We start from the raw sequence: 21269 nt of genomic DNA on the forward strand, positions 1-21269 counted from the left end.
CTCACCCTTTTTCAGGATGTACGGCTACGGCTCTGGGCTGATCTATACCTCTTGAGATCACCACATATCTGAAGGAGCCATTCAGTCTTGCAACTTCAATTAGATTGAAACCGTGGTCTGCCCAATAGATATTTCCTGTTTCCAATAACAAAATAAATCCAGTGAATCAGAAATACAGTCTAAAAGGGGTTTTCTGTGAGTTAAATATTCATGAACTATCCGCCTAAACTTCTGGAAAGCGCCATGACACTCATGCCCATCAGGCACATGGCTTTCATGTAGCTCATTCCTTGTCAAGTGCATGGAATTGAGCTGCAATACCAAGCACAGCCACTATGCAATGTATAGCAGTGTCCTTTGGATACTTTAAAGGGGGCCTCAATTCTTATCAGAATTTTTGCATCCATTTCAAATAGCTGATTGGTGGGGGTGCCAGTAGTCAACCCCCAATGATCATATATTGATGGCCTATCCTGAGAATAGGACATCAGTATTTAATTCATGGAAAACACATATAAGAAATATGAAATAATAATTTCTAGATACATTAGGTGGATAGATAGATAGATAATATGCAAATAACCTCATAACAAGCTTATAAAAAAAAAAAGTACCAGTCAGGGTTTGTATATAAGCAAATCTTCAAGGGGCTAATAAAGGAAGGATTGGAAGACCACTTAATTGTTGTCAGTGTAACATTTATTAGCCCAGAGAAACCTGGCTGTTTCATTATTATTATGTTGTCATGTTGTTTTTTTCATAAAGGTTAGTAAATTTAATGGTAGATGGGACCTAGGGGATGAAACTTTTATTTGCTTAAAATAAAAAAATAAAAAATATTAGGGGGAAAAATAAATAAATAATACAATGACTTTATTTATTCAATTTTACTTTAATGTTGCAAGAAGTAGCCTCACTCCAGGGCAGAAATTTTCAAAGCCATTGGAAGTAAAAAAAAAAAAAAAACTCAAATGTGAATTGCAGCTAAAATGAATCTCTCCATAGAGTTACATTTCTCCTATCTGGAGAATACAGGTTTATGTTGTACCATATTTTGAAACTTCATAACTTGAGGCATGAAGCATCTAAAATGTATTTCTGCCTGAACAGCTCTCAGAAGAATAATACCAAGTTATTACTACTTAATCATCGCTAGCATTAAAAACACATATCTAGAGGCCGAAAATGTCAGTGGGAGACTCCTTGACAGAGAAATTGATTCTGTGCTCTGCTGAGCCTCGATGAACAAATATGTCATTTTTGTTTAAAAAATAAATAAATATAAAAGGGACAAAAAAAATCATATTAAAGATCATGACCGGCAACATGTAAAAGCACTTTAGACGGGGCGCAATGACATGAGCGGAACAAGACAGCTACCGGCTATCCAGTCAATCGCTATTCCTTCCACTCTCCCAAGTCCATTTGTGATTATATCTTCTCTCCAGGTTTGGTCTCGTTTGGAGCGACTGATTTTATTGTACCCCATGTCAGTCCAATAGATTGTGTCATTCCCTGTAAAGAAAGAGAACCAGTTTAAATGGTCAAATATTTTAATGGAAACTTAGGATTTACATATGAACCTAAATTTAATGGAGCTCACGTCAAAATATTGGCACTAACAATAGGTATTATGGACTGATTTGTGATATAACATATACCCATACTTTCATAATACAGTATGTGAAAGATCATGCCTTACGTTGTTTCACTAATGGAATAAAAAAGTATCATTAAGAAAAAAATATTTTGCGTAACTACATAATCAGAGAGGCATGGGGCCATATGGGACATACGTTGCCATATGACATTGTACTACTATTCAGATCCATTGAGAATACTAACTTACATCATGCCCCCTTTTCTTGTGCTGGGTTCAACATTTTGTAGGTTTGTAGGTTGACAGCTGCGTTCTGTCAACTCTGTGTCGCCAGACACACCTTTAACAGTGCAAATACTATAATCTCTATTCTCTAGATTCCATAATACTAGATACAGTAAATCAACAATGCTTTGTTGCAACACTTCATCTTGATCAATTCAAAGTTGACATTAACACATTTCTCTAAAGAAGAGCTTCAGGGAATATGTGATGTCTTTAAACCTAATCACAATCAATACAATAGTCACATTTTTTAAAGTAAAATGAAATATGGCTAGATAAGAATATGTGTAGTTCAATGTGACCTCTACAAAGACAAAAAACAACCACAAAACTGATAAGCACATCCTGTATGATATGATAAATAGATAGGCAGCTGTACATGGTCATAATTAAAGGGAACCTGTCATCAACTTTATGCTGACCTCACTGAGGGAAGCATAAATTAGTGACAGAAATGCAGATTTCAGCGGTGTGTCACTCCCATTGATGATTGGCAGTTCTCTCCTAGAGAGGAAGGGAGAAAACTAAGTAGAAAACTGTCAATCAATTAGCAGGTGGGCAGAGAGCAAGAATTCATGAATAGCCATGACTCTTCTCAGGTGGCTGTGACTCTTTTCCAGGCCCAGTCTGCAATGATTGTGATGTTGGTGTAACGGTCACGTACACACACACACAGGGGGGAGGATAGTGACCACTGCGCTCCACCCTCACCCGTGGCCCTGCCTACTTGCCTCACGAGTCCTGATGACAGGGGACAACTGGACGGCAGTCCCTAACTTAGGATACGTGCGGGAAGGACAGACAAGACAAATAACGGATAGTGAACAGACCGGGTCAAAACCAAGAGGACAACGCAGTACAGAGGGATAAGCAAAGAAAGGTCAGGACAAGCCGGGGTCATAAATACCAGGAGAGTCGAGAAGTACCAAAGGAGTCTGCAAAGAATAGTCAGGTGGAAGCCGAGGTCAATATACCAGGAAGGATGCGCAGTACAGGAGGAGCAGGCAAAGGATCGTCAGGGAACAGGATCAGGTAAGTACACTGGTATCCAACAACTGCCAGGAACCTAAATTAACAGGCAACCTGTGGCCAGCAGGCTGCCTGTATTTATAGTGGGGAGTGAGGGTCATGTGACGTGGCCAGCGTCACATGACCGGCAGACCGACCAGTCGAGCACCGAGTGATCAGCTCGGCGATCAAGGCAGACCTAGGAGCAGGGAGCCTCCCAGCTAGCAAAGCCGCCCTGGGAACGAGGTCAAACACAGATCCTCGCTCCCAAAGCTAAGCAGCAGGTCTGCAGCTGATGGAAGACTGAGTGGGCCTTCGGCACCCCGTTACAGTTGGTTCTCGGCAACCACTTACGTTTAACTTATAAATGACAGACCGCTGTAATTAACTCACCTGTCTCTACTTTATTCTGCCGTTGGTATGGGCAGCATAAAGTTGATGACAGGTTCCCTTTAAAGAGAAAAATACAGCACCCTCAGGGCGCTTAATGCAAAATCTATATATAAGCTAATACAACATTTGATATTATAAATATGAGGTTCTTATCAAATATATTCTGATACATGGTAAATACATATAGCTGAGTTTGCTGTTACTTTAATAGGATGCCCAATGGCACTCAGATATAACAATTGTAGCACAGTATATGGGTGGGGTCTGCTGTTCTAAATTCAGATGCCCACTAGCATAGAGATTGGAATTAAATAGAGAAGGTTCCTGTCTGGATTGAGGTCACCTTGCTGTGGTGGGTGAGCACAGATAATTTTTGATCAAAATATATTTGCTAAAAAAACGATTTGTTCAATCAGTAAGGCTGTTAGATCCAATTTGTCCAATCAGTAGGGCTCATGTAAATGAAGAAGACCTGCTGATTGGACAAATTGGTTCTTAGCAAATATATTTTGATCAAAAATTGTATATGTTCACACACCACAGCAAGGTGACCTCAATCCATTTCGCTCTTCTCTAAACCACATATTTATCATATATATAAGCTTATATATAGATTTTGCATTGAGTGCCTTGAAAGTGCTCATAGATTCACTAGAATAAAATACAACTATGATAGAGTCCTGGGACATGATGATGACCATAATCAGACATAAATTGAACTGTACCATTCGGTCATCCTTAGCGTTTTGTTATTAGATTTTATTTGGCTGTTTATTGTTAAAGCTTTCAATTACATATTTTCACCTTTTAATGAACGCTGAAGAAGATTTATCATTACTCTTACGATGTACCAAACTTATCACATTGGCTCACATTGTGAGATAAAGTTGACGCATCTTGTTAGACACTTTACATCACTACTTGGTTGGCTTACTTGACAGAGTAAACGTTAAACCAAAAAGTCTGGCACAATTTTGGAGCAATTTGGTGCTTTTAAAAATCCTCTAAGCCAAGATCCACTTTCGAATTATCAAATAGTGAGGACCGAAAACTATTTTAAACACATAACAAATATACTACAAGACATGTACACCAGTCAACTCGAGAAAGAATTCTGGCATACAGATTAGTAAATCTTCCCCATCACTTTTCTGCTACCGCCTTTGACTGTTAGAAACCTAACTTCTTAAAGGGTTTTTCACAATTTGAACACTTTTAGCATCACCACATAACATCTTATGCGTTAGAGACCCTCACTTACCAGAAGAATAAAAGTGAGCGCACTGTTATTGGAATACTCAAAAATAGGATCCACCTATGAAAATGTGGGCCACATCTCCTCCAGGAGGTCTCAGCTTCTCAAAAATAGTCCATGGCTGAGACCTTTGTCTTGATATCCGAATATTTATAGCACATTTATAAGATGACTTAACATATACATATCTATATTGTAAATCAATCAAATCAAATACTAGGCAACACCTCATTTGATATTGTATTTTTGCAATATTTGTGCATCAATTACATGTATGTCAACATGTTTAATATTTCTATCAACGTTCAGAAAACTGCTATAGCGGACATGATGTGTCATCCCTCCCTGTCCCCCCAGTTTCAACATAAGAATTATTACTGTAGGTATAACCTCCTCTCATTTTTAACAAGACAGGTTTTTCACTTGAGCCAAAATAACTTCTGTCATACTGTAAAACTATTTTACTCCCTCAGCAGATTTGTTAAGCTGAACTTGCTTTCTAGAGTCCATCTGTGAAAGTCATTGTCCTCATTAGCTCAATGTTTTAATCTGAAAGCTTCACATTTAATATTGAGTAAGTCATTAACTCCATACATGTTTTTTGCAGGAGCCAAAAGAAATGGATCCAACTCTCCAACCTAAAGCTTACAGAAGCAGAAATATGTCACAATCGAAGAGTGTTCTTGTCATCTGTTCTAGTTCTTCTGTGTATTCAATTATTTTGCATCACTGGTTAAACACTAGGTGTTAAAATTTAGGCATTTCCTCTGAGGGCAGCCCTAAACAGTTGTATTCAAATTAAAATCTATGGTTTTTACTTAAAGAGTACTCTAACCAAAGTTACTATGGTAGAGTCATACATGCCATAAATATTCAAAAGATATAGGTCCCAATTAGGTATGGCAGCCCATAGAGGCTGGTGGCTGTCACAAATAAGATTGGGAATTCTATACAATGCTACATGATTGTCATATTTGTCATGGGTAGCATTTAAAAGCAACCCAGACATTCCTTTCAATCCTTGGTTCTGTCTTATGTTTCATTCTCTGAAAACTTTAACAATTTCTGGTCTAACAACTTATTAGTAGTGTTGGGCGCGAATATTGGAATCTTGAAATTTAATAGCGAATATTGCCACTTCGAGAGTTCTCAAAGACTTAGAATATAGTGCTATATATTCGTATTGTCGAATATTCTAGATTTTTTTTCATCAGTGACCTCCCTTCTTGTTTGTGGGCCAATGATAAGGCTGCAATGTCTTTGTCTGAGCTTAGCAACATCCCTAGCAACCAATAAGAAAGTTGACTACCCCTTACTATATAAGAAACTCCCCATGAGCCATTTTCTTGCAGCGTTTTGGTGTCCATCTGACGAAACCGAGCCAAGCGGATCTGTTCTGACACACAATGTAAGTCAATGGGGATGGATCCGTTTTCTATGACACAATCTGGCACAATAGAAAATGGATCCGTCTTCTATTGACTTTCAATAATGTTTTAGATGGATACGTCTTGGCTATGTTACAGATAATGCAAACGGATCTGTTCTGAACGGATGCAGACGGTTGTATTATCTGAACGGATCTGTCCATGACGGATCCACACAAAACGCGAGTGTGAAAGTAGCCTAATACAGATAGTTAGTGGAAGATAGTCAGTGTAGGGTTTATCCTAATCTTTGAGATTGGTGTGGAAGAATTTGATTGGCCCACACAGAGTCCTGACCTCAACCGCTTCCAACACCTTTGGGATAAACTAGAACAGAGACTGTAAGCCAGACCCTCATGTTTGCTACCGTCTGACCTCACAAATACTCGTCTGAATACTTGTGTAAAAATGACCACAGACAGACTCCAAAATCTTGTAGGAAGCCTTCTCAGAAAAATGGAAGCTGTTTTATCTGAAAAGAGGTATGGAGAAGGTGGGGAACTCCATATTAATGCCTATGGATTGATAAAAGGATGTCATTAAAGCTCCAGTAAGGTTAATGTGTAGGTATCTCAATACAATTCATATAGGATTTACTGTATATTGGACCAGATGAGTTAATCTTTGCATTAATTTGTCTTGGGCACCCACTAGTTTGCCGGTTTCCGTCATTAAATCATTTCAGTAGTTGCTAACCACCGAATCATGGGAGCACTCCCCAAGACCTGCCACTTAGAGATATTCCAAACCAGTTGTCTAACCATCACAATTTGGCCCTTGTCAGATCCTTATGCTTGCCTATTTTTCCTGCTTCAAACACATCAGCCTCAAGAACTGACGGGTCCCTTGCTTCCTAATATATCCCACTCATTGACAGGTGCCATTGTCAAAAGATTATCCAAGTTATACATTTCACTTGTCAGTGGTTCTTATATTATGGATCAGCGGATATAATACATTTTTCATGACAGGTGACTTCAGCCTCAGTATGCAAGTTTTGTGAAAACTAATTGGACTTGACTTTGTAAGAGAAAACATGTAAGTATGGCCTTCGCTTCAAGTCTGGGAAGTAAATGTATATTCAAGTTAATATCTAGGGATTGTCTGTGTTCACCTGTCAGTGTGAAAAAGGCTGCGAAGAGTGCTAGAGCGTGCTCATGTAGTGCGGTTCATCTGTAAGTAAAATGCCTTGAACCCTGAGGCTATTGCTAGGTAATTCTTCTCTGACCTTCAAAAGCCAAGAGTAGAGCTTTAGGAGCCTGAATGTTGCAAAGGAAGATTATATATTTATAATTATTGATTGGGAGAAGCAGATATTGAGAAAGCCGGTGATACATCCGTACAGCTAGAGTACTATTCAATAATATTTGTTATTGGCGGCCTCTTGTAGCTAGGAGTAAAATATTCATTAATTCTCCCAAATCAACATTGGATTAATTATCTACTTTACTCATGGTGGAACTTAAAGTGTATCTAAACTTTTAGATAACTTTACAGAATATGTTACCATCGGTGTTTATATGAGTGATTGAACTATATCTGGCCATTACATCCCTTGCATCTGGAATATTTTTGTAGTTTTCTCTTGTACATGCTGCATCTCTAATTCTCGGTTGTGTCTGAGTTGGTGGGTGGAGATGAGCTATAATGATGTCTGCCCATAGAATAAACATGGAGATGGCAAATTCTGTTTCTGCTCCCTCCCATTTTTTAAATTCAGCTTTAAGGGCTCTTTCACACGAGCGTGTGGGTAATCCACTGTGTGAAAGAGAGCCAATCCCCGTTCTGGGCAGCAGAGACACGGAGCATTAACATGATTAATAATGCTCTGCAATCTTTTTACTACAAAATCACAGTGAGATAAAGTTGTCACTGTGATTTTGTAGTAAAAAGATCAAAGGCAAATAGCATTATCAATCATGGTAATGCTCCACGTCTCTGCTGTCCGGAATGGGGATTGGCTCTAATTCATGCAATGGATCTGCTCATGTGAAAGAGCCCTAAAGCCAACAATCAGGAGGATATCATAAAAGGAGAAAAAAGTGGAGATCCTGAGGAGACGTGATGTACAGAGAGGACGGACAGGACAGACTTTGGTAATGTGAGGCTGTGGTAATGGAGACTGCATACACAGTGTCGGACTGGGGTACCTAGGGACCACCAGTAAAATGTATTTTGGGGGGCCGCCCACCGTATGGATACATTCAAATATAATAAATAATCTAACAAGTTTTTTATATGAACATAAGCTGGTTGGGGTGCTGTACATTGAATATATGTATGTAGTGTACTAAATCGAATGTGTCATGTGCCACTTGTGCAGGGGGTGGCAGACTAGGGGCCCACCTTGCTCAGGGGCCTACCGGGGATTCCCCTGTACCCCTGTGGCCCAGTCCGAGCCTGTGCATACAAGTACTGCTGCTCCTTTGGCACACCCCCACCTCCTCTCTGTATTTTATGTCTCCGCATGAACTCCATTACTACAGAGATTCATTTGAAGATCTTATCAGTTGTATTCAGGACCATAATCCCTGACAAGCAGAGCAGAGAGGAGGCTGAGGCAGCTCTTTAGTTCAGTGTTCTGAAGTAACTTGTCCTCCTGTGGGATTAGGACAGATTTTGTGTGTAATAATAAGACGGCGGCCATTTTATTTCTCCTAATGGTTGCTCCCCAGGAAAGCGAGCCATCATAACTAATGTTGGTTAATCTAGTTATAATAAAATAATATTTAAGTGTTTTAATTTTCTTAATTCCCAGAGAACCCCTTTAATGGCCACCTTTTGCAGGTAAACTGAAGTTCTGCCAGTGAACCGACAACAAACTGAACATATGTTGCATAGCCATGTGACTGTTCATCTGAACACTGTTTTATGCACTGACTACCATTTAAAAAATGACAGAATAAAAACTGCTCTCTCTGTCAAATTTCTTAGTTATGTACGTGTATGGGATAGACATTACTGTGCTGAAACATACTTCCTCCATTAATATTATTATTATATTTTGGGATAATATCAATTTATTACACTGTTTTTGTAGAAAGTATTAAAAGAAGTGTGTCACCTGCTTCCTTTCATACAACCTTACTGTTGCATAATAAAGTTTGGCTCCATACAGCCTCTATTTGGTGGAGCTGTAAAAATGATTGTGCAGTAAGCTCCACCTAGTGGTGGCTGTAAGGAGCTATAATTTTTTTTAAATTACCTATGCCCATACAAAGAAGAGGAGTGGACTTTCTATCAGAAACGCATATGTCTAACCCCTATAAAGATATGTTATGAAATTGAACAGCACAGACCTAAAATCAAACTGGTGTTTAAGGTGCAAATAAACATTAAAAGTACATTAGTAAGTTGCAGTATTAGGTTATACCCCTACCTTTGGCAAATTATTTCTATAGAAATCATTGGGAGAAGGGTATGCAAATAAACCCTTATCAATCTGGGCCATTAGATGTAAGTCAGCTATTCTGTAGTCAATGTTTGACCTTTTAAACAGGCCTTGAGACATGACGTGGATACTAATTAAGCCAGCATCTCATCTGCAGACAGTTGTTTCAGGTTGCTCATCATCAGTGCAGAGAAGAGAGTATTGGCTTAACTTAGAGGTCTAGTCAAGATCCAGTCGATACTATATAGGAGTATCTAAAGTGAGGAGTCTTAAAGCCAGGCAATGCTCCTCTGGAATTTTGGGAAGATGGCATTCCAATGAGCAAGCTAACTCAAGGTGTTACAATGGCTCAAAGTCCATACCCCAACCCAACTAAAATATTGTGTTGGGATCTTAAGAGAACAGTTCATAAATGCATGCCCATAAATCTCAATAAACTGAAGCAATGTTGTAAAAAATAATGGGCATATAAAAATGATTACTTCTAGTTATTACTGCTAAAAGTGGTACTACAAGCTACAAGGTGACCACGACTTGTCTATTTTGGCCTAATTGTTGGTGAATATATAAGGAAACAGTGAAATCTGTCAGGTTTTATGTTTCATCTGAGGTTGATTTACTTCATTTTACGACCTTCAAGGACCAGAAGTTATTTTTTTTAAATGATGTCCTAAAATGCAAAACCGTACAATTCATGACTGTATAATTATTGTAGAAATAAGTAAAACAACTGGAACACAATTGTGTTCATCTGTAATGTGTTGTGCTGATTGCAACTTCTTGACATTTCTGTGGGTTGAACGAATAACTCAGTTAAGCTTGACATGGTGGAAATTGAAATACTTCCAAAGTTTTACAAAATATATGCATAGTATCGGAGAAATAAAATGTTTTATCTGTTACAGAAAAAATATAGTGATATGAAATGTATTACGTTTCAGGAATTATGACTTTGAACCCAGTGATGAATCTGTTATCATATGTTGCTCACATAAAAGTGGGAAACATGGAGCTTGTCCTGTAGGATTGGATATATGAACACTGGGTCAGAACAAAGCCATAAGCACTCTTTGTGGCACGGCAAAGTGCTCCACAATGATTTAGGGAAATGCATACCTTCATTTTACGGCATCCAGTAGAACATTTATATGAATTTATATGGAGTCTGATAACATACTTGCTAACAGTCCCACTTTTACCACAACAATCCTACTAACCAGACCATGAAAAGGGCATGGTTCAAGTAAACTTGATCCAAAAGTAGACATATGGAGACATTATTGGTAATTTTCCTGGTTTTCCCAATTATTATTTTTTTTGAATGTTTGTAATAAGGATAAGAGAACCAGTTTGGCCTGAACCGAATTTGGTCCGAACGTTGCTATTTTTTGGACTGCAGACAAACCTGAATCTTTCTAGGTTTGCTTTGGATAAATCCACTAAAATGGTGCGTATTGCCATTTTAGTGCACATGACGGTAGGTAAAAAACACTAGGAGAAAAGCACTAGGTCAAGGAGGAAGAAGGTTTCTCACATGACCCTGAGAGGAAGTGGGGGGAAAGGCTTGCCCTGATTTGCTCACAGGCTGACAGACATGTTTTTACTATTTTTTTAATTTTTTTTATGGGATGTTGATTATATTTAGAGATGAGCAAATTATTATTTTTTATTTGATTCGCCTGGTTCGCCGAATTTTTCTGGAAAAAATTGGTTTGATCTTAATATATTTGCGGTGAATTACGTTAAAAAAATGGTATTTCCAGGCTGGTGAGAGCTTTTATAGTGGTGTAAAACACTGTGCCTTGTAGTAACAGGCATAGGGAGTCTGCTTTGGCAGTGAAATAATACTGTGAGTCCGTATGACATGCAGAATCACTGCACACTTCAATTATTAGGGCAGTCACAGGGCAAAAACTGACCAAATAACTCAAGTATGAACTCAGCCTTACAAGTCAATGTTAGTGCCAAGAAGAAGCACACTCCTTTTATACCGTTGCCAGCTGATTGCATATAGATGTCTACAGAACCTGTTCTATACAAGTAGAGTCCCCCGGACAGAGTAGAGAGGGTGTCAGCAGTAAGTTTGTGTTGATGTCACTGATTAATTTTAATCATTTTTAACTTCCTTCTGACGAGAAGAGGAAATATCAAATAAATCATGATGTCAGCCAGACTGAAAGGCAAAATGGTGGCTCAGTCATGAAGTGGGGAGGGTGCAACAGCATGAGAAGTCCAAAGAGTGGACCTATGACATAGTGGTGAGGTGGAAGCAGAATGATGAGACCATAGAGTGGCCTAATGACATAGTCTGGAGGTGGCAGCAGCATTAGGGGGCCACAGAGTGGCACGCCGAAGAAAGATTGTAGAGGTAGCGGCAGCATCAGGAGGCAAAAGAGTAGCAAAGTAGAGATTGTGGAGGTGGCAGCAGCATGAGGAGGCCACAGAGTGACATGAAGACAAAGTGTGGAGGTGTCAGCAGCATGAGGCCAGAGTAGCACGACAACAAGAGATTGTGGAGGTGGCAGCAGCATGTGGAGGCCACAGAGTGGCACACTGACAGAGTCTGGAGTTGGCAGCAGTATTAGGAGGCCACTGAGTGGCACAATGACCGAGTCTGGAGTTGACAGCAGTATGAGGAGGCCACTGAGTGGTACAATGACTAAGTCTGGAGTTGGCAGCAGTATGAGGAGGTTAACGAGTGGCACAATAACAGAGTCTGTAGTTGGCAGCAGCATGAGGAGACCACAGTGTGGCCCAATGACAGAGTCTGGAGGTGGCTGCAGCAGCAGCATCAGGATGAGGCCACCGAGTGGCACAATGACCAAGTCTGGAGGTGGCGGCAGCCCAAGGAGGCCACAGAGTAGCATGACGATGAAAGTTTATGGAGGGGGCAGCAGCATGAGGAGGCCACCGAGTGGCACACTGACAGAGTCTGGAGTTGGCAGCAGTATGAGGAGGCCACTGAGAAGTACAATGACTGAGTTTGGAGTTGGCAGCAGTATGAGGAGACCACTTACAGAGACCACTGTCAGTGGCGCAATGACAGAGTGTGGAGGTGGGGGACAGCAGCAGCATCAGGAGTATACCACAGAGTGGTAAGGTGACCAAGTGTGAAGATGGCAGTAGCAGCAGCAACATCAGGATACTAAAGAATGGCAAGGTGATATAGTGTGGAGATAGCAGTAGCAGAAGCATCAGGAGGATACCACAGAGTGGCAAGGTGACATAGTGTAGAGATAGCAGTAGCAGCAGCAGCATCAGGATACCACATATGGTGATGCTGCATATGTTGACGCCAGGGGTGTTGCTAGAGTCTCAAGAGATTGGGGCATGAGCCCACGTGAAGATATGCCCCCACCCCATGAAGCCATTCCCTCATCACCACCGGGGGTCCTTCACAGTAGTTAATAGCCCCTTTCAGCAGTCCCCCCTTCAGTGAATGGGGGACTGCTGAATGGAGTTAATAACTATAGTAAAGGGCCTAGCCATATGGGCAACCCCACGGATCATCCATAACAGTGCCATCCACAGATCCCCATAAGTGTCATCCACAGATCCCTATCAGTGTCATCCACAGATCCCCATCAGTGTCATCCACAGATCCCCCATAAATGTCATCCACAGATCCCCCATAAGTGTCATCCACAGATCCCCATAAGAGTCATCCACAGATCCCCCATACATTTCATCCACAGATCCCCCATAAATTTATTTCATCCACAGATCCCCCATAAGTGTCATTCACAGACCCCCCATAAGTGTCGTCCACCACAGATCCCCATAAATGTCATCAACAGATCCCCTCCCCGCCCAGCGCCCCCTTCTAGCTAATTTATTCACTTCAATTGCCTCAGTGTAATTGCACAGAAGCACCTTAATATTGCACAGGCGCACTGGCAGAGGCATCGTTGAATGAGGTGTGCTGGAAGGCGCTCAATGATGCCTCTGCCAGTGCGCCTGTGCGAGATTACACAGAGGCATTCGGGGCACTGGACAAAACATCCGGGGCTTCAGCCCCAAATGTTTTGACATAACGACGCCCCTGGTTGACGCAGGGCTGTGGTGCCAACATTGGCACCCTAGCCACGCTTTACCTTCTGCCCACATATTCGACATATGGCCATGTTAACCTCCTCCAGCAGCTTAACGAAAAAAACTGCCACACCGCCGAGTAGGTGATTTTCCCCCTAACAGCATGCACAGACTGATTGCTACCACCGCTGCTTCCGTGAACCCCTGTACCACTACTTCCCAGACAGGTAGACTGCTGCGAAGCAGGTGGCCTACTCTGGGCACATTTGGCTCGCGACCTCCCATTGCTGCCACTCTGCTGACTTCCAGCCATGCTTTCAACACATATAACCGCTAACATGAACTATATTTTTCTTTTTGTACTGAACTAGGCCACTAAACGCTTTTGCCACAAATAACTGCACCAGTGAAGTGTTCATATTTTTTTCTTTATGTACGCTTTCAACACATATAACTATAGAAGTGAACTGAGAGTGTATTTTTATTTTTGTACTGAACTAGGCCAGTAAACGCTTTCAGCAGAAATAACTGCACTAGTGAAGTGCATTTATATTTTTCTTTCTGTACTTAAATTGGCCACTAAACGCTTTCAACACTTATAACTGCAGAAGTGAACTTTGAATATATTTTTATTTTTTGTACTGAAATGTGACAGTAAATGCTTTTAGCAGAAATAAATGCACCAGTGAAGTGCGTATATATTTTTCTTTCTGTAATGAAATAGGCCACTAAACGCTTTTGCCACGAATAAGTGCACCAATGAAGTGCGTATATTTTTTCTTTCTGTACTGAAATAGGCCACTAAATGCTTTTGCCACATATAACTTCACCAGTGAACTGGGTATATTTTTTTCTTTATATAATGAAATAGGACACTAAATGCTTTTGCCATAAATAAGTGCACCAGTGAAGTGAGTATATTTTTTCTTTCTGTACACTTTCAACACATATAACTGCAGAAGTGAACTGAGAATATATTTTTATTTTTGTACTAAATAAACCAGTGTCACGTCTCGGGGGTCCTAAGGGTGACCTCCGGGATGTCATACGAGCTAGACAAGAAAAAACAAGCCAAGGACCATGGAACACATAACCATACAAAGGAACCAAGACACGTGACAATGACAATAATAGAAGACCCCAATGTACTTAACCAGATCAGTTGGTGTGAACCCACTGCACCACTGACTAACAATACTCTGGAGGGGAGTAACTAGGCAATACTAGGTCTTCACTAGTGCCTCTGGTGGTGAGGATAGACTTGAGCCATAATAGTTGCCAGGGGGTACTCCAGAGTGTAAACCAAGTCAGTGGCAGCAGGAGCCGGCGGCAAGGAGATGCCAGACAAGGTAACGGCAGTACATAAGCAAGGCATGGCATGATACAGAACAGGGACAAGACATAGAGACAGACAAGGCAAAGTAAGGCAGAGAATGGGCATTCCCCCTCAGGGGAACACAGGAACCCTCTTCCGAAGGCGGACATGGACTGACAAGAACAGGAGCAGATATGAACTGAATACCATAAGCAGTAAGGAACATGGAACAGACATGAAGAGCAACAGACGCAGATAAGCTCTGCTAGGCTATCCAGATGCAGATAAGCTCTGCCAGGCTATCCAGAGGCAGATAAGCTCTACTAGGTGAACATGGATAAGATGCAGTTATGCACTGCTTGGTGAACAAATACAGAACAGAAACAAGGCATGATACAAGGCATGGACAAGACATAGACAAGACATAGCAAGGTACAAGACAGGGACAAAGCATAGCAAGGGACAAGGCATAACATGGGACAAAGCATAGCATGGTTCAAGGCATAGCATGGTACAGGAAACGGCAAGGCATACAATGGTACAGGAAAGGGCAAGGCATACCATGGTACAGGACAAAAGACAACTATACAGAACAAGGCGGAAAGCACAGAGACATAGATGGCCGGACCCCTTGGGTCAGCAGCAAAGGGCAAAACCTGGCTAGGAAAACATAGACAAACCTGACAGAGCATAAGGGTAAAACACCTACCAAAAACAGACTGACTAAGACTGACCTCAACACGCTTAAAGGCAGAAATAGCAGCCTAACGAGTGCACCTGAAAGGACACACCCAGGAACTGAGCCAGGGAGGTTAACCCCAGAAGAACCAAAACAGGGAGGCACCAAATCAGGTAAGGGGTAACCAGAAACTGCAGCCAACCTAGCTGCGATACAGGACATTGCCCCTAGCAACCAGCATGCACGAACACTGCAGCCAGTATGCAAGATCGCAACAGACCTTAATACCCACAGTGAGACGATACGGCCAAAGGGGGTATACAAGCACACACATGGGCAGGAACACACGAAATACCATAACCAGCACACAACCAAAAGCAACCAGCCTGCATGGAGCACCGCAGCCAGAACACAAAAGTCATGCAGCCAGCCTGCACGGAAATCCACGTTGCGGTGAACCGCACCGTGACAGCCAGTAAACACTTTTAGCAGAGATAAATGCACCAGTGAACTGCATATATTTTTTTTCTTTCTATAATGAAGTAGGCCACTAAACTCTTTTGCCACAAATAACTGTGCCAGTGAAGTCGTATATTTTTTTTTTCTGTACACTTTCAACACATATAACTGCAGTAGTGAACTGAGAATATATTTTTCGTGTTTGAAAAGATATAAGCTACTAAAGGCTTTTCAAGATAGCACTTGCACCCCAAGAACAAATTGCTGGAATGACAGAGCTGTATAATGGCTATTTGGATCCCCAAATCATCTCTCATTTGTAACTATGCAACAGTGGGGCTCCCTGGAATATTAACCCCTTCACGACTGCAATACGTTTATATACGTGATATTTGCACATGCAGCTATCACATATATAAAAGTTCTGGCAGCTCTTTAATCCAAGCGCTGCAGAGCGCTTGGATTAAAGCTTCTGCCCCTGCCCTGGTGCTGTCATGGACAGCATACAGTGCAGTAATGCCGGCAAGGGACCAATCAGAGTGGCCTCTTGCCGGCAATCGATCCGATTGGTTAGTCTGTGCAGACTAACCAATCGGATCGTGGCAGTGTTAAAATGCCGGTTTAAGGCTCTGATCTGCGCTCGTGCCCCCCCCCCCCATCTATGCCCCACCTCTCTGTGATCTGTGCGCCAAGCCCTCCTTGTGTCCGCCTGCCGCCTGCAGCTGGTCTCCTGCTCTCCTGCTCCTGCACTCATCTCCTGCCCTGATGCTGTCCTCCGCCCCCTCCCCGCCCATTCATTCTCCCCACCTCCCCTGCCCCAGCCTCCCTCAATGTTGCTGGCCGTACATCCCCCCCGGCCCCCCCTTTCCAGCGCTGCCCCCGGTCCCCCTGCTGTGTGTGATGGCGGCGGATTCATTGCTGACACTCTGCTGTAACTCCACAGATGCCGCGGTTGCGACATCCATGGGGTTAATAGAGGGAGGGAGCTCCCTCTTTCAACCATCGGGGCTGCTGCGCTGCGATTGCAGCACCCGGTGGTTGCCATGGCAACCGGACGCTTTGCAAAAGCGTCCACTGTTGACACCTACAGGGCATCTAATAGTATTATACTTTGCAATGCAAGAGCATTGCAAAGTATAGTACATCCATTAGCCCCACTGGATCTTCATGATCAAAGAGGGACTTGATAAAAAAAGAAAGTAAAAATAATAAAAATGAAAAATAAAAAAAGAAATTAAAATGTAAATTAAAAAAAGAAATTGCCTTTCCCTATAAAAAATTAATAAATACACATATTAGGTGTCACCGCGTCCGTAACAACTGTCTCTATAAATATATCACATGATAGACCCCATCCGATAAACATCATAAAAAATAATACCAATCAAACCGTCACCTCATCCCGCTTTTTGCGGGTATAAAAAAAATAAAAAAGCTATGGCTCTCAGATTATGGAGACACTGAAACATCTTTTTTTTTTGTTTCAGAAATGCTATTATTGTGTAAAACTTAAATAAATAATAAAAAGTATACATATTAGGTATTGCCACATCCGTAACGATCTGCTCTATAAAACTATCACATGACCTAACTCCTCAGATGAACGCTGTAAAAATAAATAAATGAAAACTGTTCCAAAACAGCCAATTTTTGGGTCACCTTGCCCCATAAAGTGTAATAATGAATGATCAATAATTCCTATGTACCCAAAAATGGTACCAATGAAAACCTCAACACTTTCTGAAAAAGACGATCGGCAGAAAAATAAAAAACATATGGCGTTCAGAATACCAATCCAGCAAAATCTGCCTTCTAAAAACCGTATGGCATTCATTTCCTTCTGCGCCCTGCCGTGTGCCCGTACAGCAGTTTTCGACCACATGTGGGGTGTTTCTGTAAACCGCGGAATCAGGGTAATAAATATTGAGTTTTGTTTGGCTGTTAACCCTCAATGTGTTAAAGAAAATATTTTTATAAAATGGAAAATCTGCCAAAAAAGTGAAATTTAGATATTTCATCTCCATTTTCCTTAAATTCTTGTGGAACACCTAATGTAAAATCAGTTTTGAGTAACTTGAGGGGTGTAGTTTCTACAATGGGGCCATTTATGTGGGTATCTACTATGTAGGCCCCACAAAGTAACTTCAGACCTGAACTGGTCCTTAAAAGTACAATGTGTCAAGAGTCTCAGAATGGCTTGGATATGTAAAAGTGTTCCAAAGCTATTACCACATAAAGTGACGCATGTCAGATTTTTACATTTTGACCTGGACACTAGGACATCAATGACCCTTGGTCATGAAAGGGTTAAATAAGAACCTATGCAGAAATATCATAGGATGCAAATAAATGGGTTGGAAATTGCTTGAAATGTCAAAGAAAGGGCAATAAAGGGGAAACAAACAAAAAGCTTTCCATTGGGTGCAAAACCAGGTACCACAATGGGGCTCAGCTTGATCTTGATATGGGACCTTCTCTTTGACATGCCAATGGTGCCATAATACGCTCTTGTGCGTCTCATCCAAGTAATATGCAAGTATATGATATTCAACATCCTAGAAACACAGTATGCATTGTACATGACATTACATTGTGCTTATTTCATCTCATAGATTACAGTATTTCACATAGTAACTGCTTAACTACACTTCTAAATTACTGAGGTTTGTTCGGTCCTATAAATAAAACTTGTTTATTGCATTAAAAAAAAGTGATGCAATTTTCTATAATGTTTTGTATTTAATTTGCTTAGCTTTTTCAATATTTTTGCTTGCTGTCCAAGAATACAAATGTTCATTGCTCACACATTCAAAAGCTGAAATTGTATCCAAATGGCTCAGGTACATGGCTTGTTACACATAAAGAACCCTCATAGACTGTAGGCTTCCAGACCACAATATATACATAAAAACCCTTTTATTAAATTTCCAAACAAATTTTCTACAAGTCAACAATCGAGGACAGCCAATGTTATCTGGGCTACAGGATAAGCTTTGAGAGACCCCAGTGAATATCCTCAAAGGCCAAATCTATGATATAATCGCTCTGTCATCATGGTGGCAGTAATTGAGATTACAATATCTGTATTATCACCAGCCCATCGAGCTAAATGCAGATTACCTAAGAAATTGGACCACTGCAAGCGATAAACGTTTAGTTAAGACCCAGAAAAATGGCATCTCAAGAGGCGTGTTGGATATGCACCATTGCTTACAAGACTTTAGGGCAAGAAATGCCATATTGAAGGATGAATGGGTTGCTTGAAACATTTCAGGCTAACATACCCCCTTCATCAGGCACTAGTAGGACCAAAGCTTGTGTAGTGCCGTCTCTACACAAGCTTTGGTCCTACTAGTGCCTGATGAAGGGCGTATGTTAGCCCGAAACGTTACAAGCAACTGATGCACCACTGTTTCCGGCTGAAATAATATGAAATAAATTACCACTTATTATAATCATTATCACGGAGTGCTGTCTAAATATTTGTGTGATATCTACAGTTTATGAGGTGGAGCTACAGAACACAACTCAGACGCGCACCCACCCTTGGCATTTTTTGAAAGAGTGCCGTGGCCTATTGATCTGAAACGATTGAAGGATGAATGGGGACATGGTATTTAAGATTACTTGACAATTGTCCACGGAGACTTCGACCTGGTAACACAGTGTATTTTGAAGCTCCTTGGCCTCAAATACAATGCCTGCTATGGGCCCTAACATACCATGCCATTTAAAATAGCTTCTTCATATCTGGCTTTTGGTCCTCATTGTGGTTTATGTCCACTATTCTGCTCCATCGTAGGAGTGGAACAATAAAACAATGACAGTGCTGGATCTCTTGACTATAGTGGGTTCCTTTCAGGTTTCTGCCATCGTGTCTGTAATTTTTTCAGAAAAATACTGCATCTTGCTGTAAATGTCCATTCACGCGTCCGTGGTGTATTGAGGATCCGCAAATTGCGTATCCACAATACATCCGGCCGGCACCCCCCATAGAACTGCCTATTCTTGTCAGCAATTGTGGACAAGAATAGGACATGTTCTATTTTTTTGCGGAGCCACGTCCCGGAAGTTTGGGGCCGTAGCCCGGAAGTTTGGGGCCGCACTCCGGAAATGCGGAGAGCACATAGTGTGCTCTCCGCATCCCCTTCTGCCCCATTGAGAATGAATATTGGTCCGCACCCGTTCCCGATATTGCGGAACGGATGCAGACCCATTTGCAGACGTCTGAATGGAGCCTTAGTCTTGAGCAAATCGAAGTTTCCAAAGTAGACCAATCCGAATTTGAGGGAGAATTTGATTCGCCAGGAAGCCAAATTTCCTCATGCTTCGTGGTAACAAATCAATTTTCACTGAAATGGGGGGAATCAAACTCACCTCACCTCATCCATTTGATCATGTAGAGGCCGCCGCGGTCATCTTGATTGAAGACCCTGAACGAACTTGCAAACGTGATGATGTATAATGTCACCCCACCGGGCTACTTGATGAAGTCATCACGCTCTACTTGGGATTTTACGCTGGATCTTCAATCAAGATGTCCATGGCAGCCTCTATGCAATCAAATGGATGAGTATTTTTTTTTCTTACCGAAATAACGTTTTTTGTAAAATTCAGTGAAGCAGCCGAATCAAATTTTAAAGAACTTTGCTCATCTCTACTTGCTGTACTGGTTTGTCTGCCATGTTTGATAAAATCTGCAACAGAACCTCCAATGCATATGCAAAGGAGCCTCAACAGGGTTTGTAAGACTGAAAAACAAAATTCTGTCCAACAGCTTTAATCCTTCTCTAGTAACTATAACTTGTAATATTATTACACTCTAAAAATACATCCAAGTCCCTCTTCTCTTTTAGTGAGTTCACCATCCCACCCACCTCTGGCAAAAAGCTCCATAGTCTCACTGCTCTTATAGTAAAAAAATATATTTTATGTTGGTAATGAGACTTTCTACCTTCTAGATGTAGAGGATCTTCCCTTGTCATAACTGCAGTCCTAGTTATAAACAACATTGTTACAGTGATGGTGCACATGTGCCGACACTCTAAGACCCAGGAAGCGCACACATGCCTTAAACATAAGCCTAGTGGCCTTCATAACACAGAGTAGGATGCAGCTGGCAGGGAACATTGAACATACTGGTGGCTGGGACCGCTGCTTTTCAGTAGCGAGGAGTAAATCTGCTCTCAGAGGGCCGTCGACTCCACCCAGTGACTGGTCAGTCTTTATGTATTTCAAGGGTACGTGACATGAGCTTTAGGTTTCTTAGTAACTAACAAAAGTGTATTGTCTGTTTAAATACATGTGTACCAGCCTGACTACAGACTCTGACTTCTAGCCACCTTCCCTGACCTTAGCCTAAACTTGGAGTGCCCTACTGCTGCCCGCTTGACCTCAGACTTTTGTCACAGATACACTTGCATGT

General features: G+C 41.4%; 1 protein-coding gene across 1 annotated transcript in view; it reads right to left on the bottom strand.

Moving 5' to 3' along the window:
- LRP1B (LDL receptor related protein 1B) overlaps positions 1-21269 on the bottom strand; it is a 1294122-nt gene that overhangs the window by 342064 nt on the left and 930789 nt on the right. The window contains 2 exon segments of the mRNA XM_044303104.1: positions 6-135; positions 1381-1515. Of these exon segments, the coding sequence (XP_044159039.1) occupies positions 6-135; positions 1381-1515 (265 nt within the window).

Source organism: Bufo gargarizans, chromosome 8 (assembly GCF_014858855.1).
Source record: "Bufo gargarizans isolate SCDJY-AF-19 chromosome 8, ASM1485885v1, whole genome shotgun sequence".
NCBI classification, from domain to species: Eukaryota; Metazoa; Chordata; class Amphibia; order Anura; family Bufonidae; genus Bufo; species Bufo gargarizans.